Raw genomic sequence first — 20,129 nt, 5'->3', positions numbered from 1 at the left:
CACACTTTCTCCACCCTAGACACCAACCTATCAAGCTAGAATTTGCCCTCCCACTGCAGGGAAATTTGGATCCGAGCCCAGGACTGACATCTGTACCGTATTCTCATTAAAACACCATGCATGAAAAACAAAAAAAGAACCCAACAACATGCAGACAACAAAAGCAGAACAAGGATCACTCTTCGACAAAGGTGGGCAGACTTGAGGATGGACTTTTGGATTTATTTACTGTACTTTTAAAGCACTCCACAACTGAAGTTCTCTGGCCGATGTACAAGACACCCCCCCCCCCAAATACAAACGTGAAAGCAAGGAATAAAAACAGCACAGAATGTAGCCAAGGATCTACAGTGTGTGTGTTTTTAATCAGAACTGGAGCTGGGTTCGAAACAGTGACTCAGGCAGGTGGACGTACATTAAGAATTAAGAAACGAGGGCGCCTCTGAGCATATGCTCAGCCCTTCTAAACAAAAATTAACTCCTGATTCTGCCCCCCCGCCGTTCTTTTTCAGCAATTTAATTTAGATGGATCTAATTTCTAAACTAATTTAGAAACACCTTCTTAGTTTTTAAAATTATTATTACATGTGTATCCCACCTTTTTCCTCTCGCAAGGAACCCAAGGCAGCTTACGCGGTCCTCCTCCTCTCCATTTTACCCTCACAACAACCCTGTGAGGGAGGTTAGACTGAGAGGCAGTGACTGACCCGAAGTCAGCCAGTGAGCTTCCATGGCCGAGTGGGGACTAGAACCCAGGTCTCCTGAATCCCAGTCCAACCCTCTAACCGCTACCCCACACTGATCCTCAGTTGTTGCTACCAGGAGTGAGAAATCTCTACTGCAAAGCACCCGGTAGATCCCAGTCTAACCATCTGCCCACCCTCACCTTAGACAGCTGTTCTCTCGGTGTGTTGTTCCAGTGCCACCAACTCGTGTCCTCCACAAATTAGCAGAGGAAACAGGTATACTGGTTTGGACACTAGGTGAAGAAGGGAAGGGTGTCAGTCTTACTAGTCAAGCTGCTCTTTCGGTAGCAACAAGGACGCTCCTGGCTATTGCCACCTACCAAAAGGTTTCCTGGCTGCCACCGTCACCCAGAGTTGAGACATGCATGCAACGGGGAAGTCGAAATCCAAACCACTCACCATGATGCCCCATAACCATTTGTTCCCTTGATCTGCGCTGGAGAGAAATAAAATGTCACGTCCCAAGTTTGGACTAGGTGCACCAATCGCCACGAGGCTGAAGATGGTTCCTTATTCTTGGTTCTTTTTGTTATAGTTCCTGAAAATTCACACCGTGCTACTGGAGAAGGCTGAACGAAGGAGCCGAGGTTCATGGGCCCCTTGCACCCTCACACAAGCCCTTGTGTCCCAAAATTAGCTTGGGGGCTACCCCAAACCATACATCCTCATGACTGGAAATCTGGTCCCTGCGAGATGTGCTAGAGGGGCGGAGAAGACAGACCTCTGTTCCTTCCCAAGACTGCCCATGTAGCAGTGAAACCCAATTTTAGTTTCATCAGGTGGTCCCATTTTCAGACTTCAGAGACTGCTGAGGCCCCCGTTTTTGAGGAGGGTCTTTTCTAGTATTTGAGCAGGGTGCCTTGGCATCACTTTCCAGCTTTCTGCTTCATGCAGAAGGACCTTAATAACAAGATTGCCCGTCTCACAATGAACAAGCCCTAACTAGTGTGCTTATTCATAGAAAATATAGATGCTGGGCTTCCTCAACCTGGTGCCCCTGAGATGTTTTGGATTTCAACTCCCATCAGCCCCAGTCAGCATGGCCAACAGTCAGGAATGCTGGGCACTGTAGCCTGAAACATCTGGAGAGTACCAGTTTGGGGAAGGGAGATTACACCAAGTACACACTTATTCCTCTTTCTGACAAAGTGGTTTGACAGTAGAAAACAAATTAAAGATGAGCCTTTGTACAACTTCTTTGCCCACAGAATTGGCAAAACCTTTACCCACAACTGTTCTTTGTGTCTTTGGAGCCAAGAATTCAGACTGGGAAGAGGGCCGACAGGGTGTGGCCTGTTCCCACTCCAGATGGGGCAATTTATGTATTTATCCTAACACTTTTAAAAAGAGCATGCAAACAAAACACAGGATTGCTAAGGAGGCTCCTGGGATGTTGATTCCCACACTGCTTCCTTGATCTGGTTACCGCAGAACAGGTTTAGTACAGAAACGGGGCCGGAGGGCAGTAGCAAAAATTGTGACATCTGTTGCCAGATGGCAGAAGCAATGTCAAGGCTTGGGAATTCGCTTTCTCTGCCAATTCATTTAATCTAAGAGGGTAATTTCAAAACCCAGCCGAATTCCACGTCTCCAAGCTCCCTGATGTCAACTGCCAGCGTGTTCGTCCAACATTTCAGTACCACCCTTTGTCCAGGATTTCATTACAGCCAAAGAAACTACAGACAGGGAGCTCATTTGGATAGTGCCGCAACTCATACATGTGTCCATGGCTCAATTATTATGATGTGCTTGTTTATGTAGTGCCATCAGTGTGCCTGGCGCATTACAGAAAAAACCTTCCACATGCAGGAAATAAAGAGGAGAAAGGCACCGGAACAGGAATGGGATAAACAGTACAATGTCCAGAGGGTAGCCGTTAGTCTGTTGAAGCAGAGGAACTGGGGGCCCTAGCTCAGCTTTCCATAACCCATGCTGGCTGGGGGTGATGGACATTGTAGTCCAAGACATCAATAGGTTGGGGATAGATGACCTAGGTTGGCGCTTCCCAAACTTGTGCTCCTGGAGGCATGCTTGATTTCTGGACGAAAACTGTAGGTGCGCTTGATTCTTACACCTCCTGAAAAGGTCTACTTTTAGAGCAGGGCTGGGCAGTGCAAGGCAACTACCACTCCCATCAGCCCTAGCCAGCACAGCAAATGGTGAGGGATCATGGGAGTTGTAGGCCAAAACGTTTATTCTTCGAGACATTTTTCAGAGAACTTTGCAGGCCATTTACACATTGTAAGTAAATACTCATCAACATAGTATTACCACATTGATGTAGTCTAATATATTTTTAAATGTTGGTATGTATACATACATATTAACGTGTTGCATTTGTATAGCCCTTGAAGAAGGCCCAGAAATATATGCCACAGGGCCAAAAGAATAACACTTTTATTTTCCTACATCCTTGTACTCTTTTCCATCAAAACATCTGGAGGGCCACAAGTTTTGTTGTTCAGTCGCTCAGTCGTGTCCAACTCTTCGTGACCCCATGGACCATAGCACGCCAGGCCTTCCTGTCCTCCGCTCTCTCCCGGAGCGTGCTCAAGTTCATATTCATTGCATCGGTGATGCTATCTAGCCATCTCATCCTCTGCTGTCCCCTTCTCCTTTTGCCTGAAGCCTAGCTTGTAGGATTTTGAGCATCACCTTGCTGGCATGTGAAATGAGTGCAAATGTGCGGTAGTTTGAACACTCTTTGGCGTTGCCCTTCTTTGGAATTGGAATGTAAATTGACCTTTTCCAGTCTTGCAGCCACTGTTGAGTGTTCCAAATTTGTTGGCATATTGAGTGCAGCACTTTAACGGCATCATCTTTTAGGATTTTAAATAGCTCAGCTGGAATACTGTCATATCCACTAGCTTTGTTGTTAGTAATGCTTCCTAAGGCCCACTTGACTTCACTCTCTAGGATGTCCGGCTCAAGTTCAGTGACCGCACTCTCATGGCTATCAGGGACATTCAGATCTTTCCTGTATAGTTCTTCTGTGTATTCTCGCCACCTCTTCTTAATCTCATCTGCATCTGTTAGGTCCCTGCCTTCTTTGTCCTTTATCATGCCCGTCTTTGCACAAAACGTTCCCTTGAGATCTCCGATTTTCTTGAAGAGATCTCTAGTCTTTCCCATTCTGTTGTTTTCCTCGATTTCTTTGCATTGTTCATTTAAGAAGGCCTTCTTGTCTCTCCTTGCTATTCTCTGGAACTCTGCATTCAGTTGGGTATATCTTCCCCTTTCTCCCTTGCTTTTCGCTTCCCTTCTTTCTTCAGCTACTTGTAAAGCCTCATCAGACAGCCACTTGGCTTTCTTGCAGTTCTTTTTCTTTGGGATGGATTGAGTTGCTGCCTCCTGAACAATGTTACGGACCTCCGTCTATAGTTCCTCAGGCACTCTGTCTATCAGGTCTAATCCCTGAAATCTATTCCTCACCTCCACTGTATATTCATAAGGGATATGATTTAGTTCATACCCGAATGGTTTAGTGGTTTTCCCTATGTTCTTCAATTTAAGCCGAAATTTTGCAACAAGAAGCTCATGATCTGAGCCACAGTCAGCTCCAGGTCTTGTTTTGACTGACTGTATAGAGCTTCTCCATCTTTGGCTGCGAAGGACATAATCAATCTGATTTCGATATTGACCATCTGGTGATGTCCATGTGTAGAGTCGCCTCTTGTGCTGTTGGAAAAGAGTGTTCGCTATGATCAGCGTGTTCTCTTGGCAAAACTCTATTAGCTTTTGTCCTGCTTCATTTTGTACACCAAGGCCATGCCTGCCTGTTATCCCAGTGATTTCTTGACTTCCTACTTTAGCATTCCAATCCCCTATGATGAAGAGGACATCTTTTTTTGGTGTTAGTTCTAGAAGGTGTTGTAGGTCTTCATAGAACCGATCAACCTCAGCTTCTTCGGCCTCAGTGGTTGGGGCGTAGACTTGAATTACTGTGATGTTGAATGGTTTGCCTTGGATTCGTACTGAGATCGTTCTATCATTTTTAAGATTGTACCCCAGTACTGCTTTTCCCACCTTTTTGTTGACTATGAGTGCTACTCCATTTCTTCTAAGGGATTCTTGCCCACAGTAGTAGATATGATGGTCACCTGAATTAAATTCGCCCATGCCTGTCCATTTTAGTTCGCTGCTTCCCAAGATGTCGATGTTCAATCTTGCCATCTCATGTTTGACCACCTCCAGCTTACCTTGATTCATTGATCTGACATTCCAGGTTCCTAAACAATATTGTTCTTTACAGCATCGGATTTTCTTTTCACCACCAGACACATCCACAGCTGAGTGTCCTTTCGGCTTTGGCCCAGCCGCTTCACTCTTTCTGGCGTGACTTGGAAATTCCCTCTGCTCTTCCCCAGTAGTATATTGGGCACCTTCCGACCTGAGGGGCTCATCTTCCGGCATCATCTCTTTTAGCCTTGTGATACATTCCATGGGGTTTTCTTGGCAAGAATGCTGGAGTGGGTTGCCATTTCCTTCTCCAGTGGACCACATTTTGTCAGAACTCTCCGCCATGACCTGTCCATCTTGGGTGGCCCTGCATGGCATAGCTTATGGTTTCACTGAGTTACGCAAGCCCCTTCACCACAACAAGGCAGTGATCCATGAAGGGGTGCCACAAGTTGCCTACCCCTATTTTAGAGAATGACTACGAATTATTTTATTTATTAGGATAATTTTATAACCCAACCCTTCTATTGCAGTAGGGAATACTTGGGGTAGTGTACGAGAAATTAAAATGAGGAAGCATTCATTGATTTAAAACACACACGCACGCAAACAGACTGCCAATACAAATAACACCGCTAGAAGAAAAATGTCAGAGCTAAAAACATCTCACGAGGAAGAGCAGTCTGCAAAAAACCCTTCAAGCCGAGAGGCCAAAAACCTGACAAACCAAAAACGCCTTAATTTGCAGAAGAAATGTCAAGAGTGCAAACAGACCTGCGGCAGGGAGTTCCAGTTACAAGGTCGCATTACCCAGAAGGTTGCCGTGTTTTTAAACAATTTTAAAAACTAGACCAAAGATGCAGGTGATCCTTGGTTTTGCTCAGTTAACATTAACCGAATGCAAGTTGTTGTCCCTATATTGTTAAGGAACATGCATTCAGGCTTGTGTGTTCATTTCCCCTTTATTTGTAAAGAAATGTATATGGATTATTTTAAATCAACTTATCTATCCTATATAGGCAGAGGGGCTGGCTGGGTTCTCCACAGCTGGGCTCACCGAGGGGCAAAGTGTCCCCCCCCCCATTAACAGCCCCCTCCTTTCTGCCCCGCAAGTGAATTGTTGCCGCTCAGACCTATGGGACAAAGTGAAACCTTGCACTTGCTGAAGATCTGCCCCTGGTTCCCTGGAAACTGGTAGCCTGGGTCTCTCTGACAAGGATCTGCAGCCCCCCATCCAAAAAGCTGGCCTTGATTACACAAGGTTTTCCCTCCTCTCCGCCCCTGCCCCCATGACCGGGGACAGTTTTGCGTGCTCCACTATCAGCAGACAAGGGAGCGGACTGGGGATGGCTTGCTAGCTCCACCCTGTGGCCAGCCCAGGCAGTGCCACCGCCATGATCGCGGCACAGCAGCAAAATCCGTTGTGATGGCTGTGGTGTGCAAAACACACGCCCCAAGACAGGGCTCGCCAAAGAGCAGTGCCATGCAGCTCCACGTGCTTTGTGCACAGAGCCACGCTGCAAGCGGCTCTCAGAGAGGCATTTTCCTTGTTCCGATATCCAACACGCTCTCAAGTGCAGGCGCCAGAGCATGGGCCCTGGGCAACCGAGTGGTAGGGTTCCTTGCCCAGCTTATCAAATTCACACTGAAGGCCGAAACACCCCATAGGGAAGGGAGGTTTTACATAGGGAACTGTCTTATCTTAGATCAACCTATTTGTGTCTATCTGGCCTAACTGCCAGAGGATCTCCAGCATCCTGGGCAAAGACGAGTCTTCCGCATCCACTGCAACTTTTGGGAGGTCCTTCTTGGTGGTGGCCCCAATTCTGGAACACCCCTCCCAGTGAGGTTTGTCCGGCACCAACATTGTCATCTCTTCAGCGCCAGGTTAAGATTTTCCTCTACTCCCAAGCATTTGATGGCATGTAAGAACACTTCAGCTGTTGGGGGTATAGAAATCTAATAAAAATGATGGGGATTTTCCAGGGTTTTTTTTTTTAGCAGGTTGTGGTAGTTTTAAAGGCTGTTCACACAACACACTAACCCACACTCAGTGGTTGAGCATGGGTTGTTTTGAACTGTGGGCTGTTTGTTGAACCATGGGTGTGTTGTCTGAATGCAGCCAGGGTGGCTTGTTAACTATGCAGTGTGGCTTGTTAACCACCCTGAACAACTCAACAAACCATGGATTCCCAAGGAGGCTTGTTCGAGAAAATAAGCCACCCTGGCTGCGTTTGGACAACACGATAACCCGTGGTTCAAAACAACCCACACTTAACCATTGAGCGTGGATTAGGGTGTTGTGTGAACAGCCCCTTCCTGGTCATTATTTTTAAACTTGCTTTCAAACTGTTTTACACTTCTGAACGTTCGCAGGTTTACATTTATGTTTAATCATGCTGTGAACCATCCAGAGAGCTTTGGCTATTGGGCTGTATCGAAACACCATCAATGAATGAAATGAACGGACTTGAGATTCTCTTAACGCGGCACTAGGAACAGAATCTAGGCACTTCCGCAAGTGAAGCAGTTGCTCTGAGACAAAGGCATGACGGCGGTTTTGTCTACTGGTCCATCCAGCCGGGACTGTCTGCTCAGACTAGTAGTGTTTCTCCAGGGTGTCTCAGGCAGAAAAGGGTCTTCCTCCATCACCTCCTACTTGGCCCTTTTAAACTGGAGATCGACCTGGGACCTTCGGCCTGCAAAGCAGGGGCCTGACCACTGAGTGAGGGTCCCTCCCCTGAAAAGGTTCAGCCCCCCCCCCATCTCGCACTGGCAATCTTCTGCTCCGCAAGCAGCGGCTCTAACCGGCTGACCAGAAAGGGATTCAAGCCCTTGCATGCAGATATCCCTAGCAGCTCACGCTGCCTGGGTTCTTGGAAGTCTTCTGCTGCAACGACGGTGCCAAGTAGAACCCTTTTCCTCATCAGCTTAAGTGGAAAAGGAGCACACTAACGAGGTGACGTCTTGATGATAATCTTAAGATTCAAACTCTGGGTTATACATAGAAACGTTCTGGAGTACCAGTTTACTTTGTTGTTTTATTTTTAACCTTAATATACATTTATACAGGCCATCATAAAAATTATGCAACAGGGTTTGTTTGTTTTCAGTTATTCTTCTATGGGTCAAGAATAAACGCATGCAGGTACAAAGGAGAGGTAGTAGAAACACTGTATTAAAGACCTAAAAATACAAACATCGTATAAATTAAAAAAAACCACTTTCAAATTAACCACTGGAATTTTCCGTACGGATAAATAAAGGTAAAAAGTACATTACTTTTGTGAACGCAAAAAAAAAGGGAGGGAGGGAGAAGGAAGGCCAACACACAAAGGTTATTTTATTTGTCCATGAAAACTGACAGCATTTGAATGCCAGAGACCTTCTGCGGAGGAGGGCTTGATGAGTAAAAAAATAAGGTTCAAAAAGATTTTGTTCTGAAGAACAGTGTGTTTTCAGGTGTTCAGAGCAGCTGAAGTGATGACAATTTAAAAAAAAAAGAGAAATCTCTCAAAATTAAGAGGAACCATTTGCAGAGAAACTAAGTTGCCTAGATACGTCACAAGTCGCAAAGCCACCTTGAAGGGATGGCTGCAAAGAACAAGGAGTGGAAGGAGATGGTGAGGGGCAAAGCATCCTCAAAAGCTGCCTGGGAACAACCCTGATTCTGCAATGCTTTTGCTGTTTTAGGAAAAGTCCATGCCACACAGTTTCCTAATTTCATGTCTCTTTAAGAGTCTTACATGGATCCACAAAAGAACAGATCAAAACTGCAGTGGTGTGTCCTGGTACAGTCTGGGGGAAAAACCCAGAATACAGGGGCATGGTGGGGGAACTGCTAATACACTCAAAGCAGGCAATAATGCACCATTTCACACACGCTACAACAGAACTAAGCAACCAAACCTTTCTATGGAAGGGGTGGGGGGAATAGCAAGCCACCATCAACTTCATAACATTACCAAGTCCAGAGAGTGGCGCAGTTACTCAAGTATTAGACAAACAGGTATAAAATTGGAACGTCCACATGAAGACACATCTGTACATGCTTTGTCTGAACGTCTCCTAAGAAGCTACATTTGAAATTCTGGAAAGTTTGGTTTTCTGGATGATGGCATTATTGAGGGTTGGGTTTTTCCTTAAATGTATACAGTGAACTGAACCAGTTTCTTGTCCCCCAGTAACAGTTTGTTATTGTGCCTTTTCTTGGTTGTTGTTTCTTTAATGAACAGGTTTTTTTCTTCAAAAAACAAGTACACAGTTACTTTAGTAAATTAGTGCAATATAAAGTATTTTGGGGGCAGGGGTGGGATGGGGAAGAAGGAGAACATCCAAGCTTGTATATCCACGATCATTGCTAAAAGTTGCTTCAGGGATTCTGAATAGGTGCCGCCCAATCCAAAAAATAAAATAAAAGGTCCATCATTTCCTTAGTCTTTTTTTCTTTTAAATGTGCCGTTTTTCCTCTCTGTCCTGATGGCTTGAAGAGTTGTATTTACAAGATCCAAGCCCAGGCCCAAATCTCACAGCCCCCCAAGCGTCACGAAACACATTGCTTCATCTTCATTCCACCATCTTGTTCCAAATAGGAATCGTTTCCCCCTTGCAACGGGAAAGTCTGTTGTTTCTGGCCTGGCTGAAGAAGAAAGCTCAATTTCTTTATGCCATCTTCTAGAAAGGAAGCAAAAAGTCATTTCGCTGCCCCCAGACTGATCTTTCACATCTGGCTGCTCTGCAAGGGGCAACGAGGTGGCGGGGTGAGATTAGTCATAAGGCAAAGTCATCTCCACAGGAGTTCGGGATATCTTCCCCTCTCTGAACTGACCACATTTTTTTCTTTGGTAGACAACCATGGAGATGTAAAAGCCGCCCTCCCTTGGGATGTGGGCAAGAGCGGCCGGCGATCTGGCTGTGGCAGAACATCTGTTGAGTGGTCCCAGGAGAACCGCCCACTAATCGTAGACGGCCACAGCGCTGTAGCACAGAGCCGAGAGCCTGCGTTCGATACTTGCTTTATCTGAAAGCAGAGGAGGCAGCAGCATTAAAGCGACTAGAGGGGGAAGCAGAGTCATTCCGCCAACTCTGCTAACTTCTTTTTCCTCTTCCCTCCCCACGCCTTTTCCCTTGTGTGCCGTGCCTTCTTTACATGGTAACCCTGAGGGGCATCTTGTTTTTTGTTACTCATATATGAACTGCTCCAGGAGCCTTTTTAGCTGAAGAGCAGGATAAAAAAATACTTCAAATAAATAAAACACACACCTAAGAAAAGGTGTACTGAAACCAGTGAAGGGTGGTGGCTCTGATGTCAGTGGGGCGGAGAATACGCTCCGGGTTTCAGTCAGAACTCTAGCTAGTTCTGCTCCGTGCCTGGGATTGCTCCTTTAGAGTTCTGACTGAAACCCGGAGTGGATTCACCACCCCACTGACATCGGAGCCACCAGCCTCCACTAACTGAAACCTAACAAGTGTGCTGCAGGCAACGGAAAAGATTCAAGTCAGGAAAATCTCGAGAAAATGGGACTGAGGGGAGCAAGCGGGCCAGCGCGCCAGCCCTCCACGAAGGGGGCCCAGCAACGTACATTTGTTGATGTTTTCGATGTCGGCTGGGTCCTGCAAGATCTTCGCCAGGCCTTCCAGCAGCAGCGCCGCCTTGTGGTAGCGGTACGCGATGTCTTCTGTCTGCTGAAACATCTCATCTAGGGCGGCAGCCTGCACCTGAGAGAGGTTGGGGAGGGGTCGACCCGAGGGCCGAGAGAAGGGCAGGGGTCTCAGGTGGCAACTTGTAAAAAGGACTTGCTGGGGAGGGGCCGCGCAGCTCAGGGGTAGAGAAGGTCCCCGGTTCAATCCCCGGCACCTCCAGGCAGGGCTAGATCTTGCCTGAAACCCTGGAGAGCTGCTGCCAGTCCGTGTCGACAGCTCTGACTCAGTGACCCAGTTCACACAACCTAACAAGCCAGAGTAAGGGTTGAGTATGGGTTGTTGTGTTCTGTGAACCTAGCTGTACTAACAAGCCATGGTTCACAACCCAACAACAAACCATGAGTTCTCTTTGTAGGCTGTTCGTGGTTAACACATCACGGTTTGTTTGCACGGATGGAGTCACACAACACAACCACCCACGGTTCAACAACAACCCACGCTCAGGCTTATTTTCCTCTTTTGCTAGAGAGAGGCAGCAAAGGTTTGGCAGGATGTTCAAAGCCGGCTAGCAGAATGCAATCTCCTCCGTGGAAAAAAACACACTCACCGAGGTTTCTGCGTCCTCTAGCAGGCCTCGAACAGCCTCCTCTAGCTGAGGCTGAACGACACGGGCCATTGGAAAGGGACGCGCAGCAAAAGGCAACCCCAAATCTACACCTCCCCCCTCCCCTTGCCTGGAGCTCCCACTGGAATGTGAGCATCTCATGGAAAGACCACAGCAGAACTGTTGGCTTTGACCAGCCTCGCCAGGGTCTCCAATAACATTATATATGGTACCATCTCAGAACGTTTTCCCCATTGACCCGCTGGCAAGGGCAACCAGGTCTGCGCAGTACTTGGGGAATCTGCACTCATTACTGCTTTAAGACTGACAAAAGATTTGCCAGAGAAGGCACCGAAGGGGACAGCCGAGTAACTTCTCAAGGCGTGCAGAGGAGGCGTTAACGAGCGGGAAGCGATTTTAATGAATCCCCCGAGAGCTCCGACTCTCTGCCTTAATTTGTTTGCGTCCGTTCTAATGGAAGCACATGGATGTCTCGTGGCTTCTCTCTCTCTCTCTCTCTCCACGGGAGGAGTGGCCATCAGAGGCACCTTGGCTTGGAAAACAACCACGGTGAGCTCTGCAGCGAGCGCCAGTGCTTCCCCTTGGAAGGTTGCCGCCTCCCCCCAGCTCCCCATCCGTGGCCTGGGGAGCAGCTGCCGAGCCCGGGGGGTTTGAGGCCCTTACCATTTCCACCGCGCAGCTGTAGATGAGCTTCTCGGCCGTGACACTGTTGATTTCGTCGACAAACCTCTGCTTGTCCGAGAAGAACCGGTTCAGCTTTTCCGTCAGCTTCTTGCACATGGCGATGCAGAATTTGTACCTCTCGTTCAGGTTTTTGACAACTGCAGAGACAGAGACAGACAGACAGAGAGAAAGAGAGAGAGAGAGAGAGAGAGAGAGAGAGAGAGGACATGGTTGTGAAAAAAGGCAAGGGGCGCTGAGCTCCTCTGCCAATGTTGCCAGAGGTCCGGGGCACGTCAGCTCGTACTCACTGGTGCCGCCACCTATTTAAAGCACCCAACTCCTTGCGACGGAGGCCACGCTGACCACAGCAAGTGTCCTGGCCTGTTCCCGGGGTCTACAGCCACTGGTTCATAGGCTACGGTGTGCTTTTAAGCTCCTCGCAAGCTGAGGCTGGAAGGGGAGTGCAAGTTCCCCTTCTCTCAGAGCTCAAAACTCCTGAAATCAGTCCCCCCCCCCCCCCAAGGCTCCAGACATTCTTGGGGTTGCTTCCCTTGCTGTCGGGCGTCTTCTGGAACACGCAGCTACGTTGGGTGCGGCTGCAGATCATACTTGGTGCACGTGCAGCAGCCATGATGGCGCTGACGTGGCTGGGCCATGGCCAGCAGGAACTCGAGACCCAGAACGTTCACCTAGAGCCTCTTTCAGCGCGAGGGCCACATTCCATTTCCGAGAAGCTCTCGGGGGCCACATTCCAGTGGTGGGCGGAGCCAAGAGGGCAGAGCTAAAATACCAGCACACTGTAGACGGAAGCTCTTTCTGCCAGTAGCTACGCCCCGGGAGAGGCACTCCAACTCTTTGAAATAGGAAAAAAGCGCGGAAAAGTCAGGAAACCATTAAATGGCCATTGGTTGGGGGGAAATGGGCGGGGTCGTCTGGGGAGCCCTGGAGGGCAGGATTTGGCCCACAGGCCTGAGATTCAACATCCCTGCCCCAGAAACTTCGGCAACACGCTTGGTTTCCACAGCAACTGTTCAGCACACAGAAGAAAGGCATCGGGGATGGCCGAGCGCTCCAAGGGGGGAAAGGACCGGCGGGTGTACCTTGCTTGACCGCAGTCGAGAGGTTCAGCTTTGCAGACTTGACCTGTGCTTTGGCGAGGTGTAGGGACGATGCCAGCAGCTGGGCCGCTTTCATGTACAAGACCAGCTGCTCGACTTGCCTGGGGAGAGAAACGGCACCCGCCTCAGGAGCACCGCCGGCGCCCCTCGCAGTCCCTGGCATGTCAGCCGGGAACCGAAGTCCAAGCCGGCTCGTTAGGAGGTTCTCCGCCAGCCAGCTCTCCGTGTCGCTGGATGCCCACCTCCCAGTTATGTTTAATGACAAACAAATCTTGCAAAGAGTTTTAAAGATCAGAAGGGGCAGGGAGCCCGGAGGGTGCCCTGGGGGTGTCTGTGGGCATGTTGGTGCCCACGGCACCATACTGGAGATCCCAGCATTGCATATCCACTAGAAAGTGGCAACGTTTGCAATAAAATGACGCCTGGCAAAAATACAGCATAACATTTGAGCAGGGGAGTGACCTGACATCCCAGAAACTGTTAAAACGCAAAACGGAAACAAGCCAGAAAGGCTGGGCCAAAAGGAGACCAGCGAAAGGCAAACGGCCTGGTGGAAGGGGGAGGTCTCAAAGCTTAAAACTGGAAGGAGAGAGAGCGAGGGAAGGAAGGAAGGAGCTGTGTAGGCCTCCTGGAGAAGGTGACGCCTTCTCTGTGGCTTGATTTGTTGTTCAGTCGTTAAGCCATGTCTGACTCTTCGTGACCCCACGGACCAGAGCACACCAGGCCTTCCTGTCCTCTGCTCTCTCCTGGAGCATGCTCAAGTCCATATTCATTGCATCGGTGAAGCTATCTAGCCATCTCATCCTTTGCCGTCCCCTTCTCCTTTTGCCTTCAACTGTGGCTTGATGCTCATGTGCAAAATGAGAACCAAGACACAATTCCTAAAGAGAAAGAGGTGGCCTCACCAGGCTTGTGCCAATGCCCTGCCCAGGACTTCTAGCCCAGCTGTGGGGACTCCCAAGGTTCTCCGAGCAGCTTCCCAGGGGTCCTTCGGTGACCAAGACCAGTCACAGTGGACCAGCTCCCTGCAAAGACAGCTTCCCTGTCCACCACCATGGGCAGCCAGAGGAGACTCTGGGGTGTGTTCCAGGGTAAGGCATGCGAAGAAGGCAGATCGCTGGCTGATTTGCTGTAGACTGAAAAGGGGTTTGCACCCCCAATCTTTTCACAGTAGAAACCAAAATAGAAAAAAGGTTCCCTGCCATGGCTGGCCATGGCACTCCTCTCTCAGCCTCTGTGGGGGTTCCTCACTGGTAATCTAAAAGCGGGGAGGTGTCTGTGCCAAAATCATGAAACCCGGAAACCTCGACCATGGCCTGCATGCCGGGGGGCCCCTTGGGGGGGAGGGTGATTTGGTTCTCGAAACGCATTCACTGGAATGTGCCCTTGTGGCTGAAACCTGCAGGAACACCTGCAGCCACTAGGGGCAGAGCGCCCTAGCCGGCACGTAGCTCTGCGGCCCTCGCAGTCTGAAGCCCGGGGAGATCGGGAGGCCGAGGGCAGGGGGACGTGCCTGCCCCTCCTCTCTGCTGTGGGGCAGCCCTCTGAGGGGCATGGAGCGGGGGGGCCCTCCCTCCCTCAGGGGCTGTAGGGTGCACCATGGCGTGGGCTGCGCCCAGGGGTGGCCGGCGCGCATGGCTCCACTCAAGACTGGGTGGGCACAATCTGCCCAACTCTGACAGCCGAGTGCGGTCGTCTGAAGGCTTTGCTGAATCAAACAAAGGGCTATTCCAGCCTGAGCGACACCGGGTCTGTCTGCTGGTATCGGCATATAGATCGGTTGCCTCTGACTGCGTCTTCATGCTGTTCTGCCAGTCAGCTTTTTAAAAGCAGCTCAGATCAGCAGTCACTCGGGTGCTTTTCTGCATGTATACACAGATGATCCCAGTGGATGGCTCATGGCTGCCCCAGGAGACTCCACTGTGCACCTGGGCATGGTTGGCAGACCTTGGGGAGGGGTGGCTGGTGGGGGTTCTAGTAAAAAAACAATGCCTGAAGTCAGTCTACCCCTGTGTGATCTCAACACGCACAGAGCTACAGCCTGGCTCAACTGAGCATGCACCTAAAATACACCCCAGAGTCCTCTGCAACATGCAGAGATTCCTGAAGTCTGAACACGCCGGGGGGGGGGGGGGGGGCCCTCGACAAAGACCAGGCTCCCCAGGGCAGACGGAGGGTCCCTACCCCCAGTCCTTGCTCAGCTGGCTTATCTGATCCACAACAACGCTCTCCTGGATCTGATAGAGCGACACTGCCGAGTTGCAGAGCTCCGGGTTCCCGCTCCGGATGGCGGTCAGGTCCAGCACGCACTCCGTGAAGGCCAGCATCAGGTTCAGGTGGCGAAGCGTGTCGGTGTGCTCTCTCTGTTGGAAGGGAAGGAAGCAAACAAAGAGGGCTGCTTAAGTTTTTGTCCTGAGCCATTGCGGCAGGGGGCTGTTGCTAAACAGGGCATTCTCCAGGGTGGCCCCACAAGAGACCCGAAACCTGCCCCCTGCAATGTCCATGGAGGTCTCGGGGCAGTCGCCGCCTCTCAGCCTACTATATTCCACAGAGTTTTTGTGAGGAGAAAGAAGGTAGGGAACTATTTATACTGTGTCTTGAGCTAGTTTATTTATTTATTATTAACATTTATATACTGCCTTATCTGCTAAAAAGCCACCAAGGCGGGGTACAACCATCTGAAACAATAAAACCTTAAAATAAACATGACCATTAAAAACAGTAAAAACACTAACATCACATATTCTGAGCAGCCAAATGGAGATGTGCCTTCACCCCATTTCTAAAGGCCAAGAGTGGGAGCCAGCCAATCAGAGTTCTTAAGGGAGCGCATCCCATAGTTTGGGGGCGTCACAGGAGAAAGCCCTTGCACACACGCCCAAGAAATGGGAGGAAAACCAGAATATAGATGTCGTGCGTGTACAAAAACACATGAGAGGCTAAATCTTCCAGAACAGCGAAAGCTTCGAAGCGTGGGGGTGGGAGTGAACGGGACTCCAGTGTGAAACGGCCCAACTGGAATTTATCAGTGGGTCTGAAGGTATTTGTTTAGGATCCACTCATCTGTTCCATGGGCTATCAATGGCTACTAGTCCTGATGGCTCTGTACAGCCTTCTCCAAGGCCACAGACAGCGGGCCTCCCTGAATACCAGATGGGGGGAACCCAAGTAGGAGGGTGATGTTGCCTTTGTGTCCTGCTCGTGGGCTTCCATTAGGGCATCTGGTTAGCCACTGTGGGGACAGAATGATGGCCTGGATGCCTTGGGCTTGATCCATCAGGGCTTCTGATGTTCTTAATCGGAGCCGGGGCATTTCCCTCTCCCGTGACATGAGTTACATGATCGTAGCAAAGCTAAGAAGGTCGCATCACCACCACAATTATAAGCTTAAAGCAGGGGAGAAAACCAATTAGAAAATGACTAGATCTCCAGCTTTGGATCATGGCCAATGTTACAAAGCATCAAAATGTGGGTTTGTGTGTGTGTGTGTGTGGGGGGGATTTTCAGGGGCTGCACTATTTCATACCTCCATCAAAGTTTCTTCTGGCAGTTCGGGGGCTTCGAAGGTGATAAACCCCTCTAAGCTGGGAGGTGAAACGCCGTAAGGCATGTACTTCAAGCAGGGAGCCACCTCTGCTCCGGGAGGAGACGAGCCCATATAAATTCCCGGTGGGGAGCCCACGAGGACACGGCCGCTGGTAGAACACAGAGACCCTCCGGAACTGCTGGAGCCCACTAGAAGGCAGGAACAAACACATGAGCACGCACACTCACGTCAGTCTCTCATGGCTGGCCTAGTTCAACGCCCTCTACATGCACCACAAGGCGTCCCCCGCAAGGATTTTTTTTGCACTTCTGGGAACCCTGGAGCTCCACCAAGGCTGCCGATACTTCCCTCTTGCGCACAGATGGTGCCGTTTTGGCTACAAAAGGTTCGGCACGCACAACGTGGACATCAGTAGAGGGAACGATGAGAAAACAACATCACCGTTGTTCCTGGCAAACGGGATTTACATGGAGCAGAACGAGACTCGGCTTGACCGCAGAAAGGGCGTGCTTCCTGTTCACTGCCTGCTAAGCCTGCCTGCTGGCTGACGTCTGTCTGCCCCGACCCCACCCACAACTCCCAAGATGCTCTCTTCTGAAGCTTCCGCTTCAATCTCCCTAACTGCATAAGGGGAGGGGGGAGAAAGAGACCTTTGGGCAACTGCCACTGATGCAGACCTAACCTCTCCCCAACTTCAGGGTTCTGTTCAAGGTCATTGGTCTCAAGGAAGCCTAGCCTCACCTGATGTCGTTCGGGCTCGGAGGACCATGTGGGTGCAGGTTGGAGGAGTGGCGCTATTTGGAGGGGATCCGACAGTAAACATCACAGCCCTCGAACTCGCTCCAGCGCCCATGGAAGGAGGCACCGCCGCGATGCCACAGGCCCCTGGCGGAGCTGGGGGAAAGACCAGCAAGTTAGCCCTCACAAGGACATCCTCACATAATTCACAAGGGCAACCTGAGCAGAACACCGCCGTCAGGGAGGGTGGGAGGCATCAGCCCCCGCTCCCCCCGTTTCAGACAAGAGGGATGCTTTCCCTAGGCACTCCGGTTATCCTTGCTGGTTCTACACCTCTCATCCGAGAGATCCCTCCCTCACAAACCACCTTTTCCATGAAGTTTGTGGCTTAGCCCAGGGAGGCCAACCTGGCAGCCCTGCTAAATGTTAAATCAAGGCATTTAAAATGTTTCACTCGGGGGCGGGCGGCGGGGGGGGACATTTTCAAGTTGTGGCCAAGGCAGATATTCCCTGCCTTGATGTCACCCCCTCTGCTTTCCATTCTGTAACAGTGATGTGATATAAACGAAGTTAGAGGGCAAATTTTAAAGACTAACTTATTTCTTAGGGCTCTAGCTTTTGTGGACTGGAGTCCACTTCATGGCGGACTGGATTCATGGTGTGATCCTCCATTGGCAAGGTGCGTGCGCGGCACATACACACACCCCTTTTCTCTCTCTCCAGTACAGATACGGCTTTGGACGGCAATACCTGACAGAGTGCCTCCCTCGTACCTTACGATGACCCCCGAGTGCCTCCTTCGAGGGAGGTGCAGAGGATGGTGGCAAGGGAGGGCCACGCATTCTTTACCCCTGCTTTAGAGGGCCTATTTAGCTTCCAGTTGCTGATCCCCAGGACCACTGCCTTAGAAGTAAAAAAAAAAAAAAAGGAAGTAACATGGGGGGGGGGAGTCTAGGGCAGCCTATGACCACCTGGTGCCTGCCAGATGTTTTGGACTTCAACTCCCATCAACCCCCTTCAGCATGGCCAATGGTCAGGGAATGCTGGGAGTTATAATCCAAAACATCTGGAGGGCCCTGGGTTGAGGGAAGGGTGGTCTAGGGAGAGCTTCTCTAGTAGTAAACAGTGACAAGTAGTTCCTGCAATGACCAAGGAGCCAGGGGGGCAATTCTTCACCATACCCATGCATATAGAAAAACATCTAACTAGTCAGATCACTTTGTCGCATCACTAACTAGTCACATCACTAAGCATAGGCCCATTATTGAAGGGCCTTCTCAGTGGTGGCCACCTGGTTGTGGAACACTCTCCCTGCCTGGCTCCAATACCATCATCTTATTGATGCTGAGTTAAGACTTCCCTCTATTTCCAGGCATTTGATGGGCTTCTTAATGCAACCATTGAATTTCTTGTGGTTGTCACTGGTGTTTTAGCTGTGTGTGTGTGTGTGTGGGGGGGTACTTTAGTGGATAACTGGTTTTAACCCTTTAAAAACATGTAGGTTTTAATTCTGTTGCAAGTTGACTGGAGTCTTTTGAAAAAGAGATCTAAGAAATCTCATCAGCAAGCCACAGCAACAGGCAGCCCCACCCTTGCCTCCTCTTCTTTGGTCTTGCCAGGAGTTCAGGCAACCCAAGTCCCCTCACCTGTATCCATCGGCCGCTCAGCATTCAGGCTGTCCGTGCTGCCCTGGTAGAGCTGGCCGCCCAGGGCTGCCCTTGCCTGCTGATCCGACAACTTGCCAGTACTGACGGACCTAGGTGGAAGAGCAAAGAGTTTCTGAAGCAGCAGAGCCCAAGGGGCTCCACCTAGGCTGAGGAGATGCTGTGAGGCTCCTGGCTTTAGAGCAGCTGCCCCCAACCTGGCAGCCTCCAGAAGGGCTGGACTGCAACACCCATCATTCCCACAGGCATTGCAACCCAACCCATCTGGAGGCCAACAAATTGGGGAAGCCTGCTATAGAGAACGTATGGCAGGATCCCAGCAAGTCTTACTCCATGTAAACCAGGCCTGCACAATCTGTGAGCCGCTAAGCAGATACGGTCCGTGGGTCATGGATTGGGGACTGCCAGGTAAGCTTGTCCTACCCCGTGCTTGTGGCCTCGTTCTGTTCCTGGCAAGTTAGACGTTAACAAAAACTAGAGGTGGGGAACGCCCATTCTCAGGAGCGACTCCTAACTGGCAAAGGCCGTCATCAGTTCTGGCCATGCCTAAATCCCAGGCCTGAGGGGTGAAGCAGGGAAAAGTGAAGGAGAAAGCAAGAAAGCTCTCAAAACAGATCAGGTCAGGCCAGGTGGTTCTGTAGGTACTTCTTGGCAGGAAACTAGACAGAGAGTGCTTGGGATGGTTTTCAAAATGTAAATCCATCCATGTTTGTGGGCAGGAAGAAACAAACACAAGGCTGCAAATGCAAAAACAAACAAAGGGGACCATTAAAAAACGGGTGTGGGAATATTTTGCCAGGAAGCAAGATACACACACCAGGCCTTGTTGCGGTACAAGCCACACACCACGGAGACCAGAATCCGCTGGGAGCTTTTCCTGGGCAAACCCGATGAAATGAGCAGGACCTTTCTGCTCATTTCAGCACGGCTTGTGCAAGAGGCGTCCCGCACCGGCTGCGGCCAAACCTCAACGGCACTGCCCAGGCTGTGCACAACCTGTGGATGAAGAGCCTGGCTTCCAAGGAGCCCCCAGCTCTCATTTTTGAAAACAAAGCACGTCTCTAGTGCTCATGACTGCGAAGTGGTGCTTCATGGGGGCGATCTCCACAGTTGGGGAGAAGTTCAGGGGGTGTAGCATTAGCTCTCTGCAGACCCCCTGCAAATAGCAGAACAAGAACTATGCCAAGCGGGGAAGTAATATGCAAA

General features: G+C 50.1%; 1 protein-coding gene across 9 annotated transcripts in view; it reads right to left on the bottom strand.

The window, feature by feature from the left end:
• Window positions 1–7,446: 7,446 nt before the first annotated feature.
• ULK2 (unc-51 like autophagy activating kinase 2) overlaps window positions 7,447–20,129 on the bottom strand; it is a 72,815-nt gene continuing 60,132 nt past the window's right edge. For 4 of the 9 annotated variants that reach the window (XM_084822978.1, XM_084822980.1, XM_084822982.1 and 1 more), the window contains 8 exons: window positions 18,906–19,015; window positions 17,263–17,415; window positions 16,501–16,709; window positions 15,159–15,337; window positions 12,957–13,075; window positions 11,857–12,014; window positions 10,508–10,643; window positions 7,448–9,945 (listed from right to left, as the gene is read on the bottom strand). In XM_084822978.1, the coding sequence (XP_084679104.1) occupies window positions 9,881–9,945; window positions 10,508–10,643; window positions 11,857–12,014; window positions 12,957–13,075; window positions 15,159–15,337; window positions 16,501–16,709; window positions 17,263–17,415; window positions 18,906–19,015 (1,129 nt within the window). In that variant the 3' untranslated portion in view covers window positions 7,448–9,880. Of the gene's footprint in view, window positions 9,946–10,507; window positions 10,644–11,856; window positions 12,015–12,956; window positions 13,076–15,158; window positions 15,338–16,500; window positions 16,710–17,262; window positions 17,416–18,905; window positions 19,016–20,129 lie in introns of all 9 variants that reach the window. The other 5 variants (XM_084822986.1, XM_084822979.1, XM_084822977.1 and 2 more) reach the window with 2 other exon arrangements.

Source organism: Heloderma suspectum, chromosome 16, assembly GCF_057233095.1.
Source record: "Heloderma suspectum isolate Gila_16-S chromosome 16, 16-S_ref, whole genome shotgun sequence".
In the NCBI taxonomy this organism is placed as follows: domain Eukaryota; kingdom Metazoa; phylum Chordata; class Lepidosauria; order Squamata; family Helodermatidae; genus Heloderma; species Heloderma suspectum.
Note: the sequence above shows the minus strand (reverse complement) of the source record. Positions and strands in the feature narration are given on the sequence as shown.